This window comes from Solea senegalensis, unplaced genomic scaffold, assembly GCF_019176455.1.
Source record: "Solea senegalensis isolate Sse05_10M unplaced genomic scaffold, IFAPA_SoseM_1 scf7180000013955, whole genome shotgun sequence".
Lineage (NCBI taxonomy): Eukaryota > Metazoa > Chordata > Actinopteri > Pleuronectiformes > Soleidae > Solea > Solea senegalensis.
This window is the reverse complement of record NW_025320924.1, coordinates 117,623-136,376: the sequence shown is the minus strand read 5'-3', so window position 1 is coordinate 136,376 and position 18,754 is coordinate 117,623. Positions and strand designations below refer to the sequence as shown.

Here is an 18,754-nt window from a genome sequence, read left to right as displayed (position 1 = left end):
CCAGCAATAATATGTTAAATTGCTTTCCAATTACATTAGGTGAAACTACAAGGTCTAGCAAAGTAATCATGGGTGGGAAACATTATTCCATTTGTTTTGTGTTGTTATACACATCTTAACAAAATACGACATACTTGATGACAAATGAACAGCCATATGCAGTGAACATTATTTAGCTGCATACAATCATCACCCTCAAAAGTTCTCAAATTGACAGAATTTCTGCCACTAAAATGTAAATGTCATAAATCAAAGTTATGGGCTCATGTTTAATTATTTTTAAATAGCATCTTGAGACTCCCTCAGAGTCACCACCACTTTTGACTACTGATAGAAAACTAAAGCAATATGTTGTTAGGTTAACTGTTGTGTAATTTGTAGTTGCTCCAATTTCACCTAGCACAGACGCAGAGATTGAGCCATCTACCAGTGGCATGCGAACAGAAAAGGAGAGAATCCAAAATGGACTGCTCTGCAAAGGAAAAGTCCTAAACAGCCTCCATCTGGAGAGGCTTGGATCTCAAAAAGGAATTTCCATAATACTGTTATTATTATTGTTAATATTGCTTCATTTAATCACTGTTTAGGATTTACTGTGACAAATTGATATATACGGACGTGTAAAAAGGACACTTTCAAAGGGGCTGCTGTGTGAAGGGACCATTAAAGATGTTTCTGTTGTGTTGTCTTGTTTTAGTGTTAATGTATTTTTTTGTCTTGCATGTTAGTTAGTTCCTTCCACCCACCGTGCAAAAGAAAATAATTCATGGGCAAGCGCACAACTTTACTTGAATGACGACTGAACATTCAACAAGTGGATCAAATATTTTATTAATTTAGTGGCTCCTCCTCAAAACTGTGGGTCATTTATGTGCTTCTCTGGCATTTCTACCAAATACGATGGACACCACCGTACATACAGCTGACACTGTACATAATAAAGCCCTAGCAACTGCCTTGACATACATCATTCTTTCTTTTTTATAAAATATACTTTGATTAATGGACACTCTAGATATCTTTTTGAAATTAAGATATAGTGTCATCAACAAATCTAATGTGTACTATAAATACATTCTATCATAGCCAAATACGAATCACTGGATTACCCTCACTGGGATTTATTTAGGACATTGGCAATGTCCTGGGATCAACTGGTAAGATGGGAAATAATAAGGCTTATTAAAGTTGAGTATCAGTATCCTGAGTATTAACACATTACCTACATTTAAATAACTTGTAAATCTGTGTAAAAGTCATAAACCCCTTCGACCTAAAAGCTCACACTCTTTCCTGTCTTGAAGTAAAATGCTTCAAGCATTCTTGAGTAAATACATTTGTTAAATCATCCAAGTTGGCAGTGCTTTTAAAATCTGCTTCCAGGAGATACATAACACGTCTATCATTATTGGAAAGTTCATCAGCCTGAATTTTATTCCAGAGATCCCAGAAATGTGTGTCCTGTAACTATACACCAGTGACATTTCAATGCTCCTCCAAATTTAAATCTCATTACTGGCTGCAATATCAAAAATAACAGGAGACAGATGCCTCACATTCAACTGTTAGCTTGAAATCATTATCACTGTGTCAAACAATTTATTGCAACAAAATAACCACAAATTATGCAGTACAGTTTTGCAAATTACCAGTGGATATGCTGTGGACATCCCTGCTTACGTTCACTCATATCCAAGGTCCAAAATATCTCCCCCTCATGATAACTGACTTGGTTACTGAGATATTATTTAATTTTGAGGATCATTTTGACAGACATATAGAGATTATTGTGTCAGAATACAGAAATATAAAATATATATTTATATATATTATGGATATAATTGCATCACAAATTGCTTTATAATAGGTATATAAATGCAACAGTATTTCTACCTATTAATTGAACACTGCACTGTTTTGTCAGTCCCCTAAAATTGTGATGGTGTTATGCTATATTTGTAAAATAGAGTAAAAACATAGTATTTTGAATGCATCATTGTGAATTATTAATGTATTTGTAAAAAAAAAAAAAGAAGAAGAAACATGCTGATTAATGTATATTCACTGAGTATATCACTTTCAAGCACTAAGGTGTCAAGCTTTCATGACCAAATTGAGTGGGATACTTGTGCTGAGGAGGCAGATCCTGGTATATAAAAGCAGTAGTCATGGATGCTAGATCCAACTGACAGGCATCTAAGACAGGTGAGTTCATTCAGCTGTATGTTATCATTATACTGTTTAGTAGTACCATGTGTACTTTGCTGTTTTGAATTTCATATCATTCTTACATTGTTTTCCACATTCAAAATAATTCATTATCCTGCGTACAATTGATATATTGTGCATATATCAATTGTCTTTTCAATAAGCTAGTCCAACTTGGCAATAATAACACGTCAGCCAACAATGTAAATATGTTCATCAGTTGGTGTCTGCAGAAGTTACCAAGAATATTTAGCAATGACATATGGAATTTAGCAGAGGCTGTGCACAGAGGGATGCAACAGTGCAACCTTTTTCATTTATGGCTATGTTGAATCCCTCAGGCATAACTACCTTAAAAGGTTTCCCATTAGTAACAACTGACCAAATTAAAGGAGCTATCTTATATGTTTAGAGAAAGTTGTAAGTGACACTCCATGCATATAGTCCATAAAATGTTTACAATTATATACTGTACATTTGGTTTTTTTTAGCACCTTGAAATACACAAACATCAATCAGTCTGCAGTTGAGGTAAAGTCTTCATTGTAAAAAACCTTGGTGTCTATTCTGTTACCAACTTTAAGTTAATATTTGATTTATTTATTTACAGACTTCAATAAAGTGCCATCATGAGCACAGACGCGGAGATGGCGCAGTATGGCGCCGCAGCCATTTTTCTCCGAAAACCAGAGAAGGAGAGAATTGAGGCCCAGACTGCTCCATTTGATGCAAAAACTGCCTTCTTTGTGACTGATACTGATGAGATGTATGTCAAGGGTAAACTTGTGAAGAAGGAGGGTGGCAAAGCCACAGTTGAAACAGAGGGTGGAAAGGTGGGTGAATATTTTATATGATAAATATATCATTAAAATCATTAATTTAGGTACCTAACATATGAAAACAGATGTAACTGTTTTGTAAAGCTCAGCATTTTAATTATATATTCCCTATACAGTCTGTCACTGTAAAAGAGGATGATATTCATCCCAGGAACCCTCCAAAGTTCGATAAGATGGAGGACATGGCCATGATGACTCACCTCAATGAGCCTTCTGTGCTGTATAACCTCAAAGAGCGTTATGCATCATGGATGATCTACGTAAGTTATTGCTTTGCTTGAATGTACATGTGGAACATGAATACCATGCAGACCTGATAATGCACTTGTTAAAATATTTTGTATACTATATTACAACAGACCTATTCAGGGTTGTTCTGCGTTGTCGTGAATCCCTACAAGTGGCTCCCTGTGTATGATGCCACCTGTGTAGCAGCATACAGAGGCAAGAAGAGGATTGAGGCACCACCCCACATCTTCTCCATCTCTGACAATGCCTATCAGTTCATGCTCACTGGTAAGTTCAGTTTCTATCAAATTGTATGGAAGTAAGGATTGGAAGAAATCACATTAAACATCAATTTATTACAATATCTACAAAGATCATGTCTGTATGTTTGGATTTCAGATCGTGACAACCAGTCTATCCTGATTACGTGAGTATTACACAGAATATCTCACTAAATCTAATGAAGTGTTTTAAATAAAGCTGCTGAAACTTGACAATGTGCCTTTTCTACCCAAGTGGAGAATCCGGTGCTGGAAAGACTGTTAACACCAAGCGTGTCATCCAGTACTTTGCAACAATTGCAGCTCTTGGTGGTAAAAAGGACGCTGCTCCTGGCAAAATGCAGGTAAAAATAGTTTGGTAGAATAAAGCTGTAAATAGAAGAAAAGTATTTTAGATGTTTAACTTATGTAGCAAAATTCTCCTCTTGGCAGGGCTCCCTTGAGGACCAAATTGTTGCTGCTAACCCTTTGCTGGAGGCCTATGGTAATGCCAAGACTGTGAGAAACGACAACTCATCTCGTTTTGTAAGTAATAGGAGAAATTTACACACACACACATATATATATACATACATATACATATATATATACATACATATGCATATATAAAACTTTAATTGTGAAATAACTTATATTGTTGCTAATTTCACTATTCAGGGTAAATTCATCAGAATCCACTTTGGTTCTACTGGAAAGCTGGCTTCAGCTGATATTGAGACATGTAAGTTTGCTGTGCGTAATGTTTAAGTATTAGTCTTGGAGTAGTAAAGGGACCTAAAAAAAATTATGAAACATGATTAGGCTTTTTTTAAGAAAGAAACAGTTGGGGGTTTTAAGTGAAAAAATATCCATTTGTTAAAAGTATTTTTCTGCATTGGAATACTGCAGATTCCTTTTGTTGGACTGCCACTATATTTTGCTACTCTTCTTGAAATGTTAAATTTTGACTATTACTCTAATCCTCTGTTCTGATTTTAGCTGACATTTGGTGACCCAATGCAAAACTCACCTTTCTTTTTATGTTGTGGGCTCATTCATGTGTAGTTGTGGCCAAAATAATATGACAAGGCAGCAAGTTATACATACATCTGTCATGATTTAGTTCTTGTCTTTTCAATTTGTTTTTCTTAGATCTATTGGAGAAGTCACGTGTCACCTTCCAGCTGTCTGCTGAGAGGAGTTACCATATCTTCTATCAGCTGATGACTGGCCACAAGCCTGAACTACTGGGTATGTTGAAAGACATTTTGTAAAAAAGACACTACAAACACCATCAAGACAAAATATCGAGAATTTTCTATTTGTTTTTCTAGAGGCACTTCTGATCACCACCAACCCCTATGACTATCCAATGATCAGTCAGGGTGAAATCACTGTCAAGAGTATTGATGACGTGGAGGAGTTCATTGCAACAGATGTAAAAATTTACATTTTATTAATATCTGGATTGTAATCTTGATAAGAAATTAATTAATAAAATGAATGAATAATTTGTTTTGCAATGCAGACTGCCATTGACATTTTGGGATTCACTGCAGAGGAAAAGATGGGCATCTACAAGCTGACTGGTGCTGTGCTGCATCATGGAAGCATGAAATTCAAGCAGAAGCAGCGTGAGGAGCAGGCTGAACCTGATGGCACTGAGGGTAAACTTCATAGTATTTCTCTTCAAACATGTCTGCAATAAATGATACACATTATTCAAAACATGAGCATTCACTGATTTTAAGATTTGTCTTTCCATCAGTGGCTGACAAAATTGCTTACCTCCTGGGCCTGAACTCAGCTGATATGCTGAAAGCTCTGTGTTACCCAAGAGTCAAGGTCGGAAATGAGATGGTGACCAAAGGTCAGACTGTCCCACAGGTACAAAGACAGAGAGAATCTCAGATGTCAATTAATCAATGACAAAACAATAATAAACTGGTTCCTAAAATGTTGCTCTATTTTCAGGTGAATAATTCTACTATGGCTCTGTGTAAGTCTATTTATGAGAAAATGTTCTTGTGGATGGTCATCCGTATCAATGAGATGCTGGACACAAAGCAAGCAAGACAACACTTCATTGGAGTGTTGGATATCGCCGGATTTGAGATCTTTGATGTGAGTAATATGCATTATTTCAGCTATTCAACATTTCACAATTTTGCATTGAAACTGATCAACTTCCCATGATAACAGTTCAACAGCTTGGAGCAACTCTGCATCAACTTTACCAATGAGAAACTGCAACAGTTTTTCAACCACCACATGTTTGTCCTGGAGCAAGAGGAGTACAAGAAGGAAGGCATTGAGTGGGAGTTTATTGACTTCGGTATGGACTTGGCTGCCTGCATTGAGCTGATTGAGAAGGTAAGTTGCGACCTCGCCATATACGTTATTTCGTTTGTAAAGTGCAAATGGTTGCTTCCACGGGTTCGTTTTCATGTTACATGAAATGTTGATTTTCCTCAGCCAATGGGCATCTTCTCCATCCTTGAAGAGGAGTGCATGTTCCCCAAGGCCTCTGACACAACTTTCAAGAACAAGCTGCACGATCAGCATCTTGGCAAGACCAAGGCCTTTGAAAAGCCAAAGCCTGGAAAGGGCAAGGCTGAGGCTCACTTCTCCCTGGTTCACTATGCTGGTACAGTGGACTACAACATCTCTGGCTGGCTGGACAAGAACAAGGACCCCCTGAACGATTCAGTGGTTCAGCTTTACCAGAAGGCTTCAAACAAACTGCTGGCTATGCTGTATGCTGCCCATGCTGGAGCTGAGGGTAAGAAACTAGTTTGACAAAAGCACAGTGTTTGTACTGCACTATAATGTATGCATTATAGTTCACTTTTTCACTTATTTAACCTTTTTCAGTTTTGGAAGAAATTAAATTTTACAAACATTTTCAGAGGCTGCTGGCAAGAAGGCTGGCAAGAAGAAGGGTGGTTCTTTCCAGACTGTGTCTGCTCTTTTCAGAGTATGTTTGTATATCTTTGGATTACAATCAAAATAATCATAATGAAACAATGCTAACAGACTGTCTTTTTTCACTGATCCACAGGAGAACTTGGGCAAGCTGATGACCAACTTGAGGAGCACTCATCCTCATTTTGTGCGCTGCCTGATTCCCAATGAAACAAAGACCCCAGGTAGGAAGGTCACAGTCTTACTTGCTGAACATGACTTTACAATGTGATGTAAATAAATATGTTAACTTCAAATTCATTTTCAACTTGCAGGTCTTATGGAGAACTTCTTGGTCATCCACCAGCTGAGGTGTAATGGTGTGCTGGAAGGCATCAGAATTTGCAGAAAGGGTTTCCCCAGCAGAATCCTCTATGGTGACTTCAAGCAGAGGTAACACTACTTTTGATTACAAAAAAGTCAAGTCAAGGTATCATGATGATGGAACACAAGAAGACATGCGACAACAAAATCATCACTTTCTCCTGTAGATACAAAGTACTGAATGCCAGTGTCATCCCCGAGGGACAGTTCATTGATAACAAGAAAGCTTCAGAGAAGCTGCTGGGCTCCATTGATGTGGACCACACTCAGTACAAGTTTGGGCACACAAAGGTACAAATCTATAAACAATATTCATGGTTGTGCTGGTGTATGTACATTATGTGTAGTAGTATCAATATTTACTGATGAATGTTTCCTTTATTTGGCAACAAGGTGTTCTTTAAAGCGGGTCTGCTGGGTACCCTGGAGGAGATGAGAGATGAGAAACTGGCTGAGCTGGTGACCATGACTCAGGCCCTCTGCAGAGGTTATGTCATGAGAAAGGAGTTTGTTAAGATGATGGAGAGGAGGTAAGATTACAGCACAATAAACACCAGCATTGTGTCTATTTTAAGTGTTCATTCATTAAATGTGTACCAGGTTCTAAAAAAAAAACTGACATTATGTTATAATTTGATGTACTTTGTAGAGAATCTATCTTCTCCATCCAGTACAACATTCGTTCATTCATGAATGTGAAAAACTGGCCATGGTTGAAACTGTACTTCAAGATCAAGCCTCTTCTGAAGAGTGCTGAGACTGAGAAGGAGCTGCAACAGATGAAAGACAACTATGACAAGATGCAAACAGACCTGGCTACGGCTCTGGCCAAAAAGAAGGAACTGGAGGAGAAGATGGTTTCCCTCCTGCAGGAAAAGAATGACCTGCAACTGCAAGTGGCATCTGTAAGTGATATCTAGTATTTATCTAATAGTTGCATCCATATTGTGTATGTGTATTTACAAAAATCTGTTTCATACCATACTCAACAAAACAGCACACATTTTATATTCAAAATATCCTTTAGGAAGTTGATAATCTCTCTGATGCTGAAGAAAGGTGTGAAGGGCTCATTAAGAGCAAGATCCAGCTCGAGGCCAAACTCAAAGAGACAACTGAGAGACTGGAGGATGAAGAAGAAATGAATGCAGAACTCACTGCAAAGAAGAGGAAGCTGGAGGATGAGTGCTCTGAGCTGAAGAAGGACATTGATGACTTGGAGCTCACCTTGGCTAAAGTGGAGAAGGAGAAACATGCCACAGAAAACAAGGTTTGGTTTATTTGAACGGTATTTTACATTATAGTCACACAGAAACATACAGACATTATGACATTATGCCTTGTGTTCTTTTTATTTATTTAACTTTGTGGAAAATATTTAACTATTCGAACCATTTTAGGTGAAAAATCTGACAGAGGAAATGGCATCTCAAGATGAGTCCATTGCCAAGTTGAGCAAAGAGAAGAAAGCCCTCCAAGAGGCCCACCAGCAGACTCTGGATGATCTGCAGGCAGAGGAAGACAAAGTCAACACTCTCACCAAGGCCAAGACAAAGCTGGAACAACAAGTGGATGATGTGAGTAAAGTGTTGCTTGCAAAATGTAGTTTTCTCTGCAGAGACATTTACAGTATTGATGTACTAGGTTTTAAAAACCTACAACCAAGCTGTCATCTCTTAGCTTGAAGGATCTCTGGAGCAAGAGAAGAAGCTCCGCATGGACCTTGAGAGATCCAAGAGGAAGCTGGAGGGAGATCTGAAACTGGCTCAGGAATCCATTATGGATCTGGAGAATGACAAGCAGCAGTCTGATGAGAAAATCAAAAAGTATGTTTTGAATTGTATTTGGTTGTTACTTGTAACTCAGAAGTGAAAAGTTTATCTATTTTTAGGAAAACTTTGACATAAGACAGCTCCTCACAAACAATTTAACAAAGATATTCAGTCAGGACAAAAACAATAACACATTTTTTTGTTCTGTGTAATGCAAATGTCATTAAGACATTGCCAGAATTGAAAGAAGACTGACTATTTTCTTCATTGTTCTTACAGGAAGGACTTTGAAATCAGCCAGCTCCTCAGCAAGATTGAGGATGAACAGTCCCTTGGTGCACAGCTTCAGAAGAAGATCAAAGAACTCCAGGTAACAACATTTATTTAGTAAACCCTTAACAAAACTTTACAATTCTGTTATGAAGACTTCATTATACCACTGTCATCAAATGTAGGCTCGTATTGAGGAGCTGGAGGAGGAAATTGAGGCTGAAAGGGCTGCTAGAGCAAAGGTTGAGAAGCAGAGAGCTGACCTCTCCAGGGAGCTTGAGGAGATCAGTGAGAGGCTTGAAGAAGCTGGAGGAGCAACAGCTGCTCAGATTGAGATGAACAAGAAGCGAGAGGCTGAGTTCCAGAAGCTGCGTCGTGACCTTGAAGAAGCAACCCTGCAGCATGAATCCACTGCAGCAGCTCTTCGTAAGAAACAGGCCGACAGTGTTGCCGAGTTGGGAGAGCAGATCGACAACCTCCAGCGTGTCAAGCAGAAGCTGGAGAAGGAGAAGAGCGAGTACAAGATGGAGATCGATGACCTCTCCAGCAACATGGAGGCTGTTTCCAAATCAAAGGTGAATCTTTCAGATTTATTCAACCATTTATTTATTTATTTTTAAAAAAAAATTCTACCAGTTGATTTAATTATACTAATTATAAATTCTATGGGCTTTAAATACATGTTGATTATTAGGGTAGTTTGGTATAGATACCACCAAGGGTAGTGATATGACAAAACCAATGAAAATCAATAAATGTTTGTTCTACATATATTGTTAACAGGGCAATTTGGAGAAAATGTGCAGGACTCTTGAGGACCAGCTGAGTGAGCTCAAAGCTAAAAATGATGAGAATGTTCGCCAGCTGAATGACATTAATGCACACAAAGCCAGACTGCAGACAGAGAATGGTAAGTCACTCTTATTATTATTGTTATTGTTGTTATCTTTGTCATTATGAAAGTGACTTATGGTCATATTATTCCTAAGGTGAGTTTTCACGTCAGCTTGAGGAGAAGGAAGCGCTTGTTTCCCAGCTGACCAGGGGCAAGCAGGCCTTCACCCAGCAGATTGAGGAGCTCAAGAGGCACATTGAGGAGGAAGTGAAGGTATTTCAATAACTGTTCTCCTCATACAATACATAACAAATATGAAAATGATGAAACAAACATCTTGTGGAAGTTATCAAGAAATGGCTCTGCTGCTACTCCGAACAAGTTACATCAACATGTTTCAACGCAATGTTCAACAGGCCAAGAATGCTCTGGCCCACGCTGTTCAGTCTGCCCGCCATGACTGCGATCTGCTCAGAGAGCAGTATGAGGAAGAGCAGGAGGCCAAAGCTGAGCTGCAGAGGGGAATGTCCAAGGCCAACAGTGAGGTGGCTCAGTGGAGAACCAAATATGAGACTGATGCTATCCAACGCACTGAGGAACTGGAGGAGGCCAAGTAAGTTTCTATTTTCTCAGAGACTACATTAGTTATCCTTTTAATTGTGGACTTTTAACCATTCAAAAATGCTTCATCATTACAGGAAAAAGCTTGCCCAGCGTCTGCAGGATGCTGAGGAATCAGTTGAAGCTGTTAACTCCAAGTGTGCCTCTCTGGAGAAGACCAAGCAGAGGCTGCAGGGTGAGGTTGAGGACCTCATGATTGATGTGGAGAGAGCTAATTCTCTGGCTGCCAATCTTGACAAGAAGCAGCGGAACTTTGATAAGGTGCACCCTCCACAGAGAGCATTGTGTCAGTGTTTATTCAAATAAATAAGTGAATGAATTAGAATGATATGTGTCCTATACTAACCTGCATTATTTTAGGTCCTTGCAGAATGGAAACAGAAGTATGAAGAAAGCCAGGCAGAATTGGAAGGAGCCCAGAAAGAGGCTCGCTCTCTCAGCACTGAGCTGTTCAAGATGAAGAACTCTTATGAGGAGGCTCTGGATCATCTGGAGACTATGAAGAGAGAGAACAAGAACTTACAGCGTATGTTAATCTCACTAATTAAAAATGCAACTTATTCTCTGATGAAAAAAATACTAATATTAACTAATTTCCTTGCAGTCCAGCTTCTCTAGATCCCTTTCAACTGAATTTTTGTTTTAATTGTTCTATAGAGGAGATTTCAGACCTGACCGAACAGCTTGGCGAGACTGGAAAGAGCATCCATGAGCTGGAGAAAGCCAAGAAGACAGTGGAGACTGAGAAGTCTGAGATTCAGTCAGCACTGGAGGAGGCTGAGGTATCACAGTTTAAAACTAATGACATTACAAATATATTTCCTTTGAGAAATGAATACTTTAAATCAACACAGGTATATGTCATTACTCATATCACATCAATGTTTATTAATGTAATTGTATAAAATCACTTAAAGGGCACCCTGGAGCATGAGGAGGCCAAGATTCTCCGTGTTCAGCTTGAGCTCAACCAGGTCAAAGGTGAAGTTGACAGGAAGCTGGCAGAGAAGGATGAGGAGATGGAGCAGATCAAGAGGAACAGCCAGAGGGTGATTGACTCCATGCAGACCACTCTCGATGCTGAGGTCAGGAGCAGGAATGATGCCCTGAGAGTCAAGAAGAAGATGGAGGGAGACCTTAATGAAATGGAGATTCAGCTGAGTCATGCCAACAGGCAGGCTTCTGAAGCCCAGAAACAACTGAGGAACGTCCAGGGACAGCTTAAGGTCAGCTTTTTGTGAGGGCTTGATTGCTTGAGTAAATAAAGGCAACTGAAAGGAAAGATAATTGATTATTTTTATTGTCATCATCAGGATGCCCAACTGCACCTTGACGACGCTCTTAGAGGACAGGAGGACATGAAGGAACAGGTTGCCATGGTGGAGCGCAGAAATGGTCTGATGCTGGCTGAGATTGAGGAACTGAGAGTAGCTCTTGAGCAGACAGAGAGAGGTCGCAAAGTGGCTGAGCAGGAGCTGGTTGATGCTAGTGAGCGTGTCGGCCTGCTGCACTCTCAGGTTAGTTGACACTCAGTAAAAAGAAAGTAGTTTAGGAAATTATTATATTTTATTAAACATAATTTTTTCTCAAACATCCAGAACACCAGTCTACTGAACACCAAGAAGAAGCTGGAGTCTGACCTGGTCCAGGTTCAGGGTGAAGTAGATGATGCTGTTCAGGAAGCAAGGAATGCTGAGGAGAAGGCCAAAAAGGCTATCACTGATGTAAGTGTACATCTGGAGTAACAGCTGACTCTCATGTGCTTTTTTCCCCCAAAGGAAAATGGAATAACAGGACAAATATTGTTTCAGGCTGCCATGATGGCTGAGGAGTTGAAGAAGGAGCAGGACACAAGTTCTCACCTGGAGAGGATGAAGAAGAACTTGGAGGTTACAGTCAAGGACCTGCAGCATCGTCTGGATGAGGCTGAGAACCTCGCCATGAAGGGTGGCAAGAAGCAGCTCCAGAAACTCGAGTCCAGGGTATGAACTGCACACAAAATGAAAATAAACACTTTTGGAGGCACTTCACACTTTTCACTTTGTGAAATACAATCTACTTTTACCTTTTGTATATAGTACTGATGTATTCTTAATGATATTTCTCAGGTGCGTGAGCTTGAGGCAGAAGTTGAAGGCGAGCAGCGACGTGGAGCTGATGCTGTTAAAGGAGTTCGCAAGTATGAGAGGAGGGTGAAGGAGCTGACATACCAGGTAATTCCCACCAAAACTACAATTTTATTCCTTTAAATTTATTTTCCAGATCATTTGTCGATTAATCCTTTACTTGTACAGACTGAGGAGGACAGGAAGAATGTGGCCAGACTTCAGGACCTTGTGGACAAGCTGCAACTCAAAGTGAAGGCTTACAAGAGACAGTCTGAAGAAGCTGTAAGTACACCTATGAAATGTTGTCACATTGTTATTAACCTGTATTATGACAATTAACTGTCCTTTCAACAAGTCAGTATAACCCCAATTCCTGTACAGGAAGAACAAGCCAATACCCATCTCTCCAGACTGAGGAAGGTCCAGCATGAGATGGAAGAGTCTCAGGAACGTGCTGACATTGCTGAGTCCCAGGTCAACAAGCTGAGAGCCAAGAGTCGTGAACATGGAAAGGTAATATTTAAAAATTGTTTCTCACATAATAGTACCCTTTATTTAGTACTTACTTAGGTGAAAAGTATCACTGTTTACAAGTTTATGTGCAAAACTATTTGTATAATGATGTGCACACTCTTGAAACAACCTTATTTTACTTTTTAATAATTTTGATACTGTTCTTTTTTTCTTCAGGGTGATTCTGCTGAGTAAGAAATTGTATCCATATGAAGCCATTTGACAATGTTCATAAAATATGAACCCACTGTCTATTTCTGTACTGTAATATTTTAATAAATATTTGGCATCTTACTCATCATTTATCATGTGTCTGTATAATTTGATTCAACTGCTAAACTTTGGTTTAGCAACATTCTCAATAAATATAGGTAAATGATCTGAAAGTAATTTTTAAAATGAGACCTCCCTTATTTGCACAGTATAAGCTCTCTTTAAATACATATTTACAATCAGTAAGAAGTGTCCAGGGTTTACCTGCCTATCGCCTATGTCAGCTGAGTTTAGCGCAGCACCCCTGCGACCCTCATATGGAGGATAAAGCGGTAGGAAAAAGGCATTGACAAGATTAATAATACCACTGACACCTGGAAACTATTCTCTACCATCAAAACTCTACTCAACCCTCCACCTCCTCTGCCCACTACCAACCTAACAGCAGACGTATATTGACAAAATGGCAGCTATCAGCAGTCAGTTCACTACTCTTCCAGTAATGGGCCTCACCAATCCTCCAACATGTAGCAGTCCTACTACATACTCAGCATGCAGGAGTCCTACTGCATCTTTTTTCTCATTTACCTCTCTCAGAGAGCGAGGCTTCTAAACTACTTACATGTAGCTGCTGCCGTCCTACTAAATGCTCACTGGACCCATCCCAACCAACCTCCTGCAAACCATAGCTCCGACAGTCACAGCTCAGGTACATTTCCTACTGTTCAAACACACCCAGGTTACACCTATACCGCATCATTACATAACATTTCATTTAGCAGACGCTTTTATCCAAAGCGACTTACAATAAGTGCATTTCAACATTTGGGTAGAACAAAAGCTAGAAGTGAGTAACTGCTTCAAGTATGCACTTTCAACTATAAAGTGCTACTCATAAGTGCGATGTACAAGTAAGCGATTTTTTTTTGTCTCGTCGTCTTAGTCCAGGTAGAATTGACAGAGATGTATTTTAAGTCGGTGGCAGAAGATGTGGAGGCTTCCTGCTGTCCAGATGTCAATGGGGAGCTCGTTCCACCATTTGGGAGCCCGATGCAGAGCGGAGTGGGCGGGCTGGTGTGTAGGGTTTGATCGTGTCCTGGATGTAGGCTGGGCCGGATCCGTTTGTAGCATGGAATGCAAGCACTAGAGTCTTGAAGCGGATGCGAGCAGTTACAGGAAGCCAGTGAAGGGAGCAGAGGAGCAGTGTAGTGTGAGAGAACTCGAGCTGGATGAATGCATTCTGGATGAGCTGCAGAGGTTGAATGGCACACGCAGGGAGACCGGCCAGGAGGGAGTTGCAGTAGTCCAAGTGTGAGATGACAAGAGCCTGGACCAGAACCTGTGCCGCCTTCTGGGTTAGAAGAGGCAGTATCCTCCTGATGTTGTGCACAACAGATCGAGCTGTTGCAGCAACATTGGCGGTAAAGGAGAGATGGTCGTCCAGTGTCACGCCCAGGTTCCTTGCGGTATGAGAGGGTGCTACCACAGAGTAGTCGAGGGTGATGGTCAGGTCTGTGGTGGAAGAGCCCTTTCCTGGAAGAAATAGAAACTCGGTCTTGTCAAGATTAATTTTCAAGTGATGGTCAGACATCCACTGAAAGATGTCAGTCAGACAAGCAGAGATTCATTCTGCTACATGTGTTTAGGACCGGGGAAAAGAGAGAATGAGCTGACGACACCCATCACCTTCAGGTAAGCCCATCACCTTCAGCTAAGCCTCTCCAAAACTGAATTGCTGGTCTTCCCAGCCAAGCCAACAATACATCATAACATTTGCACTAATGTTGATTGCCTATCTGTGGCTCCTTCCAAGATAGCAAGAAACTTGGGTATCATGATTGATGACCAGTTGACTTTTACAGATCATGTTGCTTCCGTCACTTTGCTCTATTCAATATAAGAAAATATCAGACTGTACCTAAGTCAACAGGCTACCCAACTCTTAGTACAGGTGCTGGTCATCTCCCACTTAACTACTGCAATGCCCTGCTAACAGGCCTCCCGACCTTTGCTGTGAAACCACTACAGATGGTCACATTCTGGACCATCTCCTTCTGCACTTACATCCACCTCTGCACTCTCACCCTCCAACAGGCCACTGTTCCTATCTGTTCTTTCCAAGACTTCTTCTATGAAGCTTATTCCTCTCTTGTAAGTCGATTTGGATAAAAGTGTCTGCTAAATGCTTAAATGTAATATAACGTACTCTTGGTTGTGATACTGAAAATATTTTGCAATAGCCTTGAAGAAAAATATTTAATCCACAAAAATCATGACAAACACAACAAAAGTGCAAAATGGAAAAGAGAACTTTAAAGTTATGAAACACCATACATACAGAATAGAGACATGGCTGCCAAACATTCCTACTCCACTTGTTCTTGTTTATATACTGCCAGTATGATTTTAAACACCAAAACAAACACTCTAACAGTTATGTAATTAAAGGGAAAAGTGGCAATCATCCTTAACTGTACCACTATAATTGGGTTACATATCATCATAAACGTAAACTCTTTTTTTTCATCTAAACCTTTTGTTTTGTGAGGTTGTTGTTGTTACTTTGGTCTTATCTGAGACGACCTCTCTTCTTATGTTATATTTCCAGGGGGAATATGACTCCCTTGCAGTGTGCAGTTTGCAAGGTGTCTCAGATATGTGAGACATGTTTATCCTACAAACATACACCAGTGACATTCTGATGCTTCTCCAACAGTGAAACCCAGCACTGGTTATGATCTCAAAATTAAACAGGCACACCTGCCACTCAAACACTACTAAACTATAAGGAAATGCATTACAAATAATAAAGTAAGTAAGTTTATTTTCACCCAGTGAATCATTGGATGTGCAGTTGTGCATTTTCCTGTTTAATTAGTCACTTTTATAACATAAAACACATTTCATACATGTAATTGTTTTGAAAGGCACATTTAATATGCAATCTCTATAATGTATTGTAGGTGTATATGCTGGTTGACTAGTATTCAGATGAAATTCAGCTATATTAGCTATCCATTGAAAATAGGTGTGGACAGAGACGGTTTCTATATTAAGCCAACACAAATCAATTGAAAGAATGTAAGACTGAAACCACTAACACAATGCTCGCTAGCATGTTAGGATTCAACAGTGAACGCGTGACATTTGTAATAGCGAGACACTCACAATTACAGAATAACAATTGGCTTAATGTAAGCTCTAAACGATTGCAGGAATTCATGTACTCTACTGTCATGACTTAGTGGCAAGTGTGCCCACTTCTTTGAGTGTTCAGAGAGGTGACAATCAGTAAAAAATTAATCGGAATCCTAATAGCGCTCTAAATTTATGTCCAGTACTGATTGCCAAAACAGCCCACTCATGTTGACTGGTTTACACAAAATGAATCCTGGCTCACAATAAAGGTCACTCAGAGTTAATAATTTATAGCAGTACCATTAGGACATTTTACAAGAATCATTCATTAAAAAAAAGTTCACATTTGATTTTATTTTTATTATTTTTATCATTATTATTATTATTATTATTATTGTTATTATTATTATTATTATTATTATTATTACCATTATTATTATTATTATCATCATTCTCAATCTTTTGAGTGGCTGTGGTTCAGTGACTACATGTGTCAGTCTCCAACTGTAATGTCAATAAAAAACACATTTTAGTGGGGACCCATGTAATTATTACATTTCTTTTAGCTTAGGATGTGCTGTTAACAACAAACATAGTGTGTCCTATATATCCTTCTATATTTGCTAAATAAGAACCACCAATCCACCAAACCCAACCACTAGCTGGATTTATTTGTGGTTGTTTAGATGGGAGATAATAAACCAAGTCTGTGCAAAACATCCATTCTAAAATATTTCGAGAGGAAACATTTTCAATATTTTAGCATCAATTATCCAGAGATTAATTTTTAGAACATGCAGAGTATTAAGAAAAAAACAAAAAAAAAAACAATTGACCTGTTGTTATAAAAAAAATTTAATTTTAAAATGGAGACTTAAGGTGACCTATCAGTATTAGCCAATGACAGATGCTTGAAAAGAATCAAATATGATGAATGGACCAAAATACATCATATAAATGAGTCATAACAAACATAAATACATATTGCTGCTGCTGCTGCTGCTGTGTGTAATTCTGCTCTGCTCTGCTCTACAGTAATGCCTTGTTCATGGTGTAATCGTCATCCAGCTGCTGAGCCATTAAACTTGATGGACTAACAACAGCATGGACTAACAACAACATCTGCTTGCCAAGCAACGAAATTTCGTTGCCAGTTTTCTGTGCAATGACAAATAAAAGGAAGTCTAAGTCTAGTCTAAGTCTATATATTAGATTTTTATTTTATTTTATATATATATATATTTTTTCTTTTTATTATTTTATTATTATTATTCTATTGAGTGATTTTTATTCCTTTTGTACTGTGTGTCTTGGACCTTGAGTCTGAAAATAAAGCTTATCTATATACCTATATGACTATGGTATGTCATTCTTGCTAGTTGACCATTTAAGTGTGTGGCAGCCATGTCATACAGGGCAGGTAAGGACCAAAAAAAAGCAAACAATAGCATCTTTGCAAACTGTAATGTGGTTCCTTATTGCACTATTTAGCTGGTGAAATCCTTGGCCCACCGCCATGGAAAAAAGCTGGTTGAAACATGAATGAATTAGTCAATATGACCCGAGTCAGTCCTGGTCCCTTTTCAGCATAACTCTTCATGTAGAAAAAAAAACCAAAAACAAACAGGGGGGGGTAATATTGTTTCATGCCTCATGAAAATGTGGGAGTTACTCTTGTTCAATGTCTTTTACATTACATGTCATTTAGCAGAGACTTTTATCCAAAGCGACTTACAAGGGAATTGTGTACAACCTGCCAGGGGTGGAGTTGAACTTGCGACCATGAAGTCTTTGTACACAGGGTCTTAACCACTGAGCCACTCCAACCCCTTTTACTGAATGACATGCAATGGTTTTATGTCTTTGGCTCACTACCTCCAACTTTCTTTTTCTCATTATCATTTATCATCAAGTATTTAATCTGAAATTAAAATGTTCAGTTAAGGTGACTACATGGATCCTAAATGAAAGTGCACTACAGCTCCTCCACTGTTCTGTCTGTGCCCTTCATTCTGATGAATACAACAAGAAACTCTACATCAAACAAAAGAAAATACAGAGAACTCAACCTACACCAATCCTTCGTGTTCGTACTATGTCTCTAATAAGTGTAATGATCTTTTAAACCTTACAAGGCTCCTTCTCTAAAGACAAACATGGAGTGTTTTATTTCAGTTGATGACCTTAGCTCAGAGGCTCAGCTATACAGACTCAAGGTCATACAAAAGAAAAGGTTAGTCAGGACATCTGTTCCTACTTACGTTTGTCTTCACCTCATAAAAAAACAACACATAGTCTACTTAAAACAGATTAACAGATTACACATGCTGATATGAATTTGTGATGAATGAAACATGAAAAAACATTAAGGGGACTATGTGTACTGAAAATGCTGAATCTTAGACATACTCATGGATGAAAATGCAATAGCTGATAATAACATGCAAGCTGAGCATATCAC

The 18,754-nt window shown here is 39.0% G+C and overlaps 1 protein-coding gene across 1 annotated transcript; it reads left to right on the top strand.

Moving 5' to 3' along the window:
- Positions 1–2,697: 2,697 nt before the first annotated feature.
- On the top strand, positions 2,698–13,245 carry LOC122760700 (myosin heavy chain, fast skeletal muscle-like). The gene is made up of 40 exons (XM_044015851.1): positions 2,698–2,739; positions 2,819–3,041; positions 3,164–3,307; positions 3,407–3,563; positions 3,675–3,702; positions 3,792–3,900; positions 3,989–4,081; positions 4,214–4,277; positions 4,688–4,786; positions 4,870–4,973; positions 5,064–5,202; positions 5,304–5,422; positions 5,510–5,659; positions 5,738–5,908; positions 6,011–6,317; positions 6,445–6,512; positions 6,597–6,684; positions 6,775–6,892; positions 6,991–7,114; positions 7,217–7,353; positions 7,473–7,728; positions 7,851–8,093; positions 8,224–8,400; positions 8,504–8,649; positions 8,875–8,965; positions 9,051–9,440; positions 9,649–9,775; positions 9,855–9,973; positions 10,117–10,313; positions 10,399–10,582; positions 10,682–10,847; positions 10,979–11,103; positions 11,239–11,547; positions 11,635–11,838; positions 11,920–12,045; positions 12,133–12,303; positions 12,430–12,534; positions 12,616–12,711; positions 12,811–12,942; positions 13,120–13,245. The coding sequence occupies exons 2-40, from the start codon at positions 2,838–2,840 to the stop codon at positions 13,135–13,137; spliced, it is 5,805 nt and encodes a 1,934-aa protein (XP_043871786.1). The 5' UTR covers positions 2,698–2,739; positions 2,819–2,837; the 3' UTR covers positions 13,138–13,245.
- Positions 13,246–18,754: the final 5,509 nt, after the last annotated feature.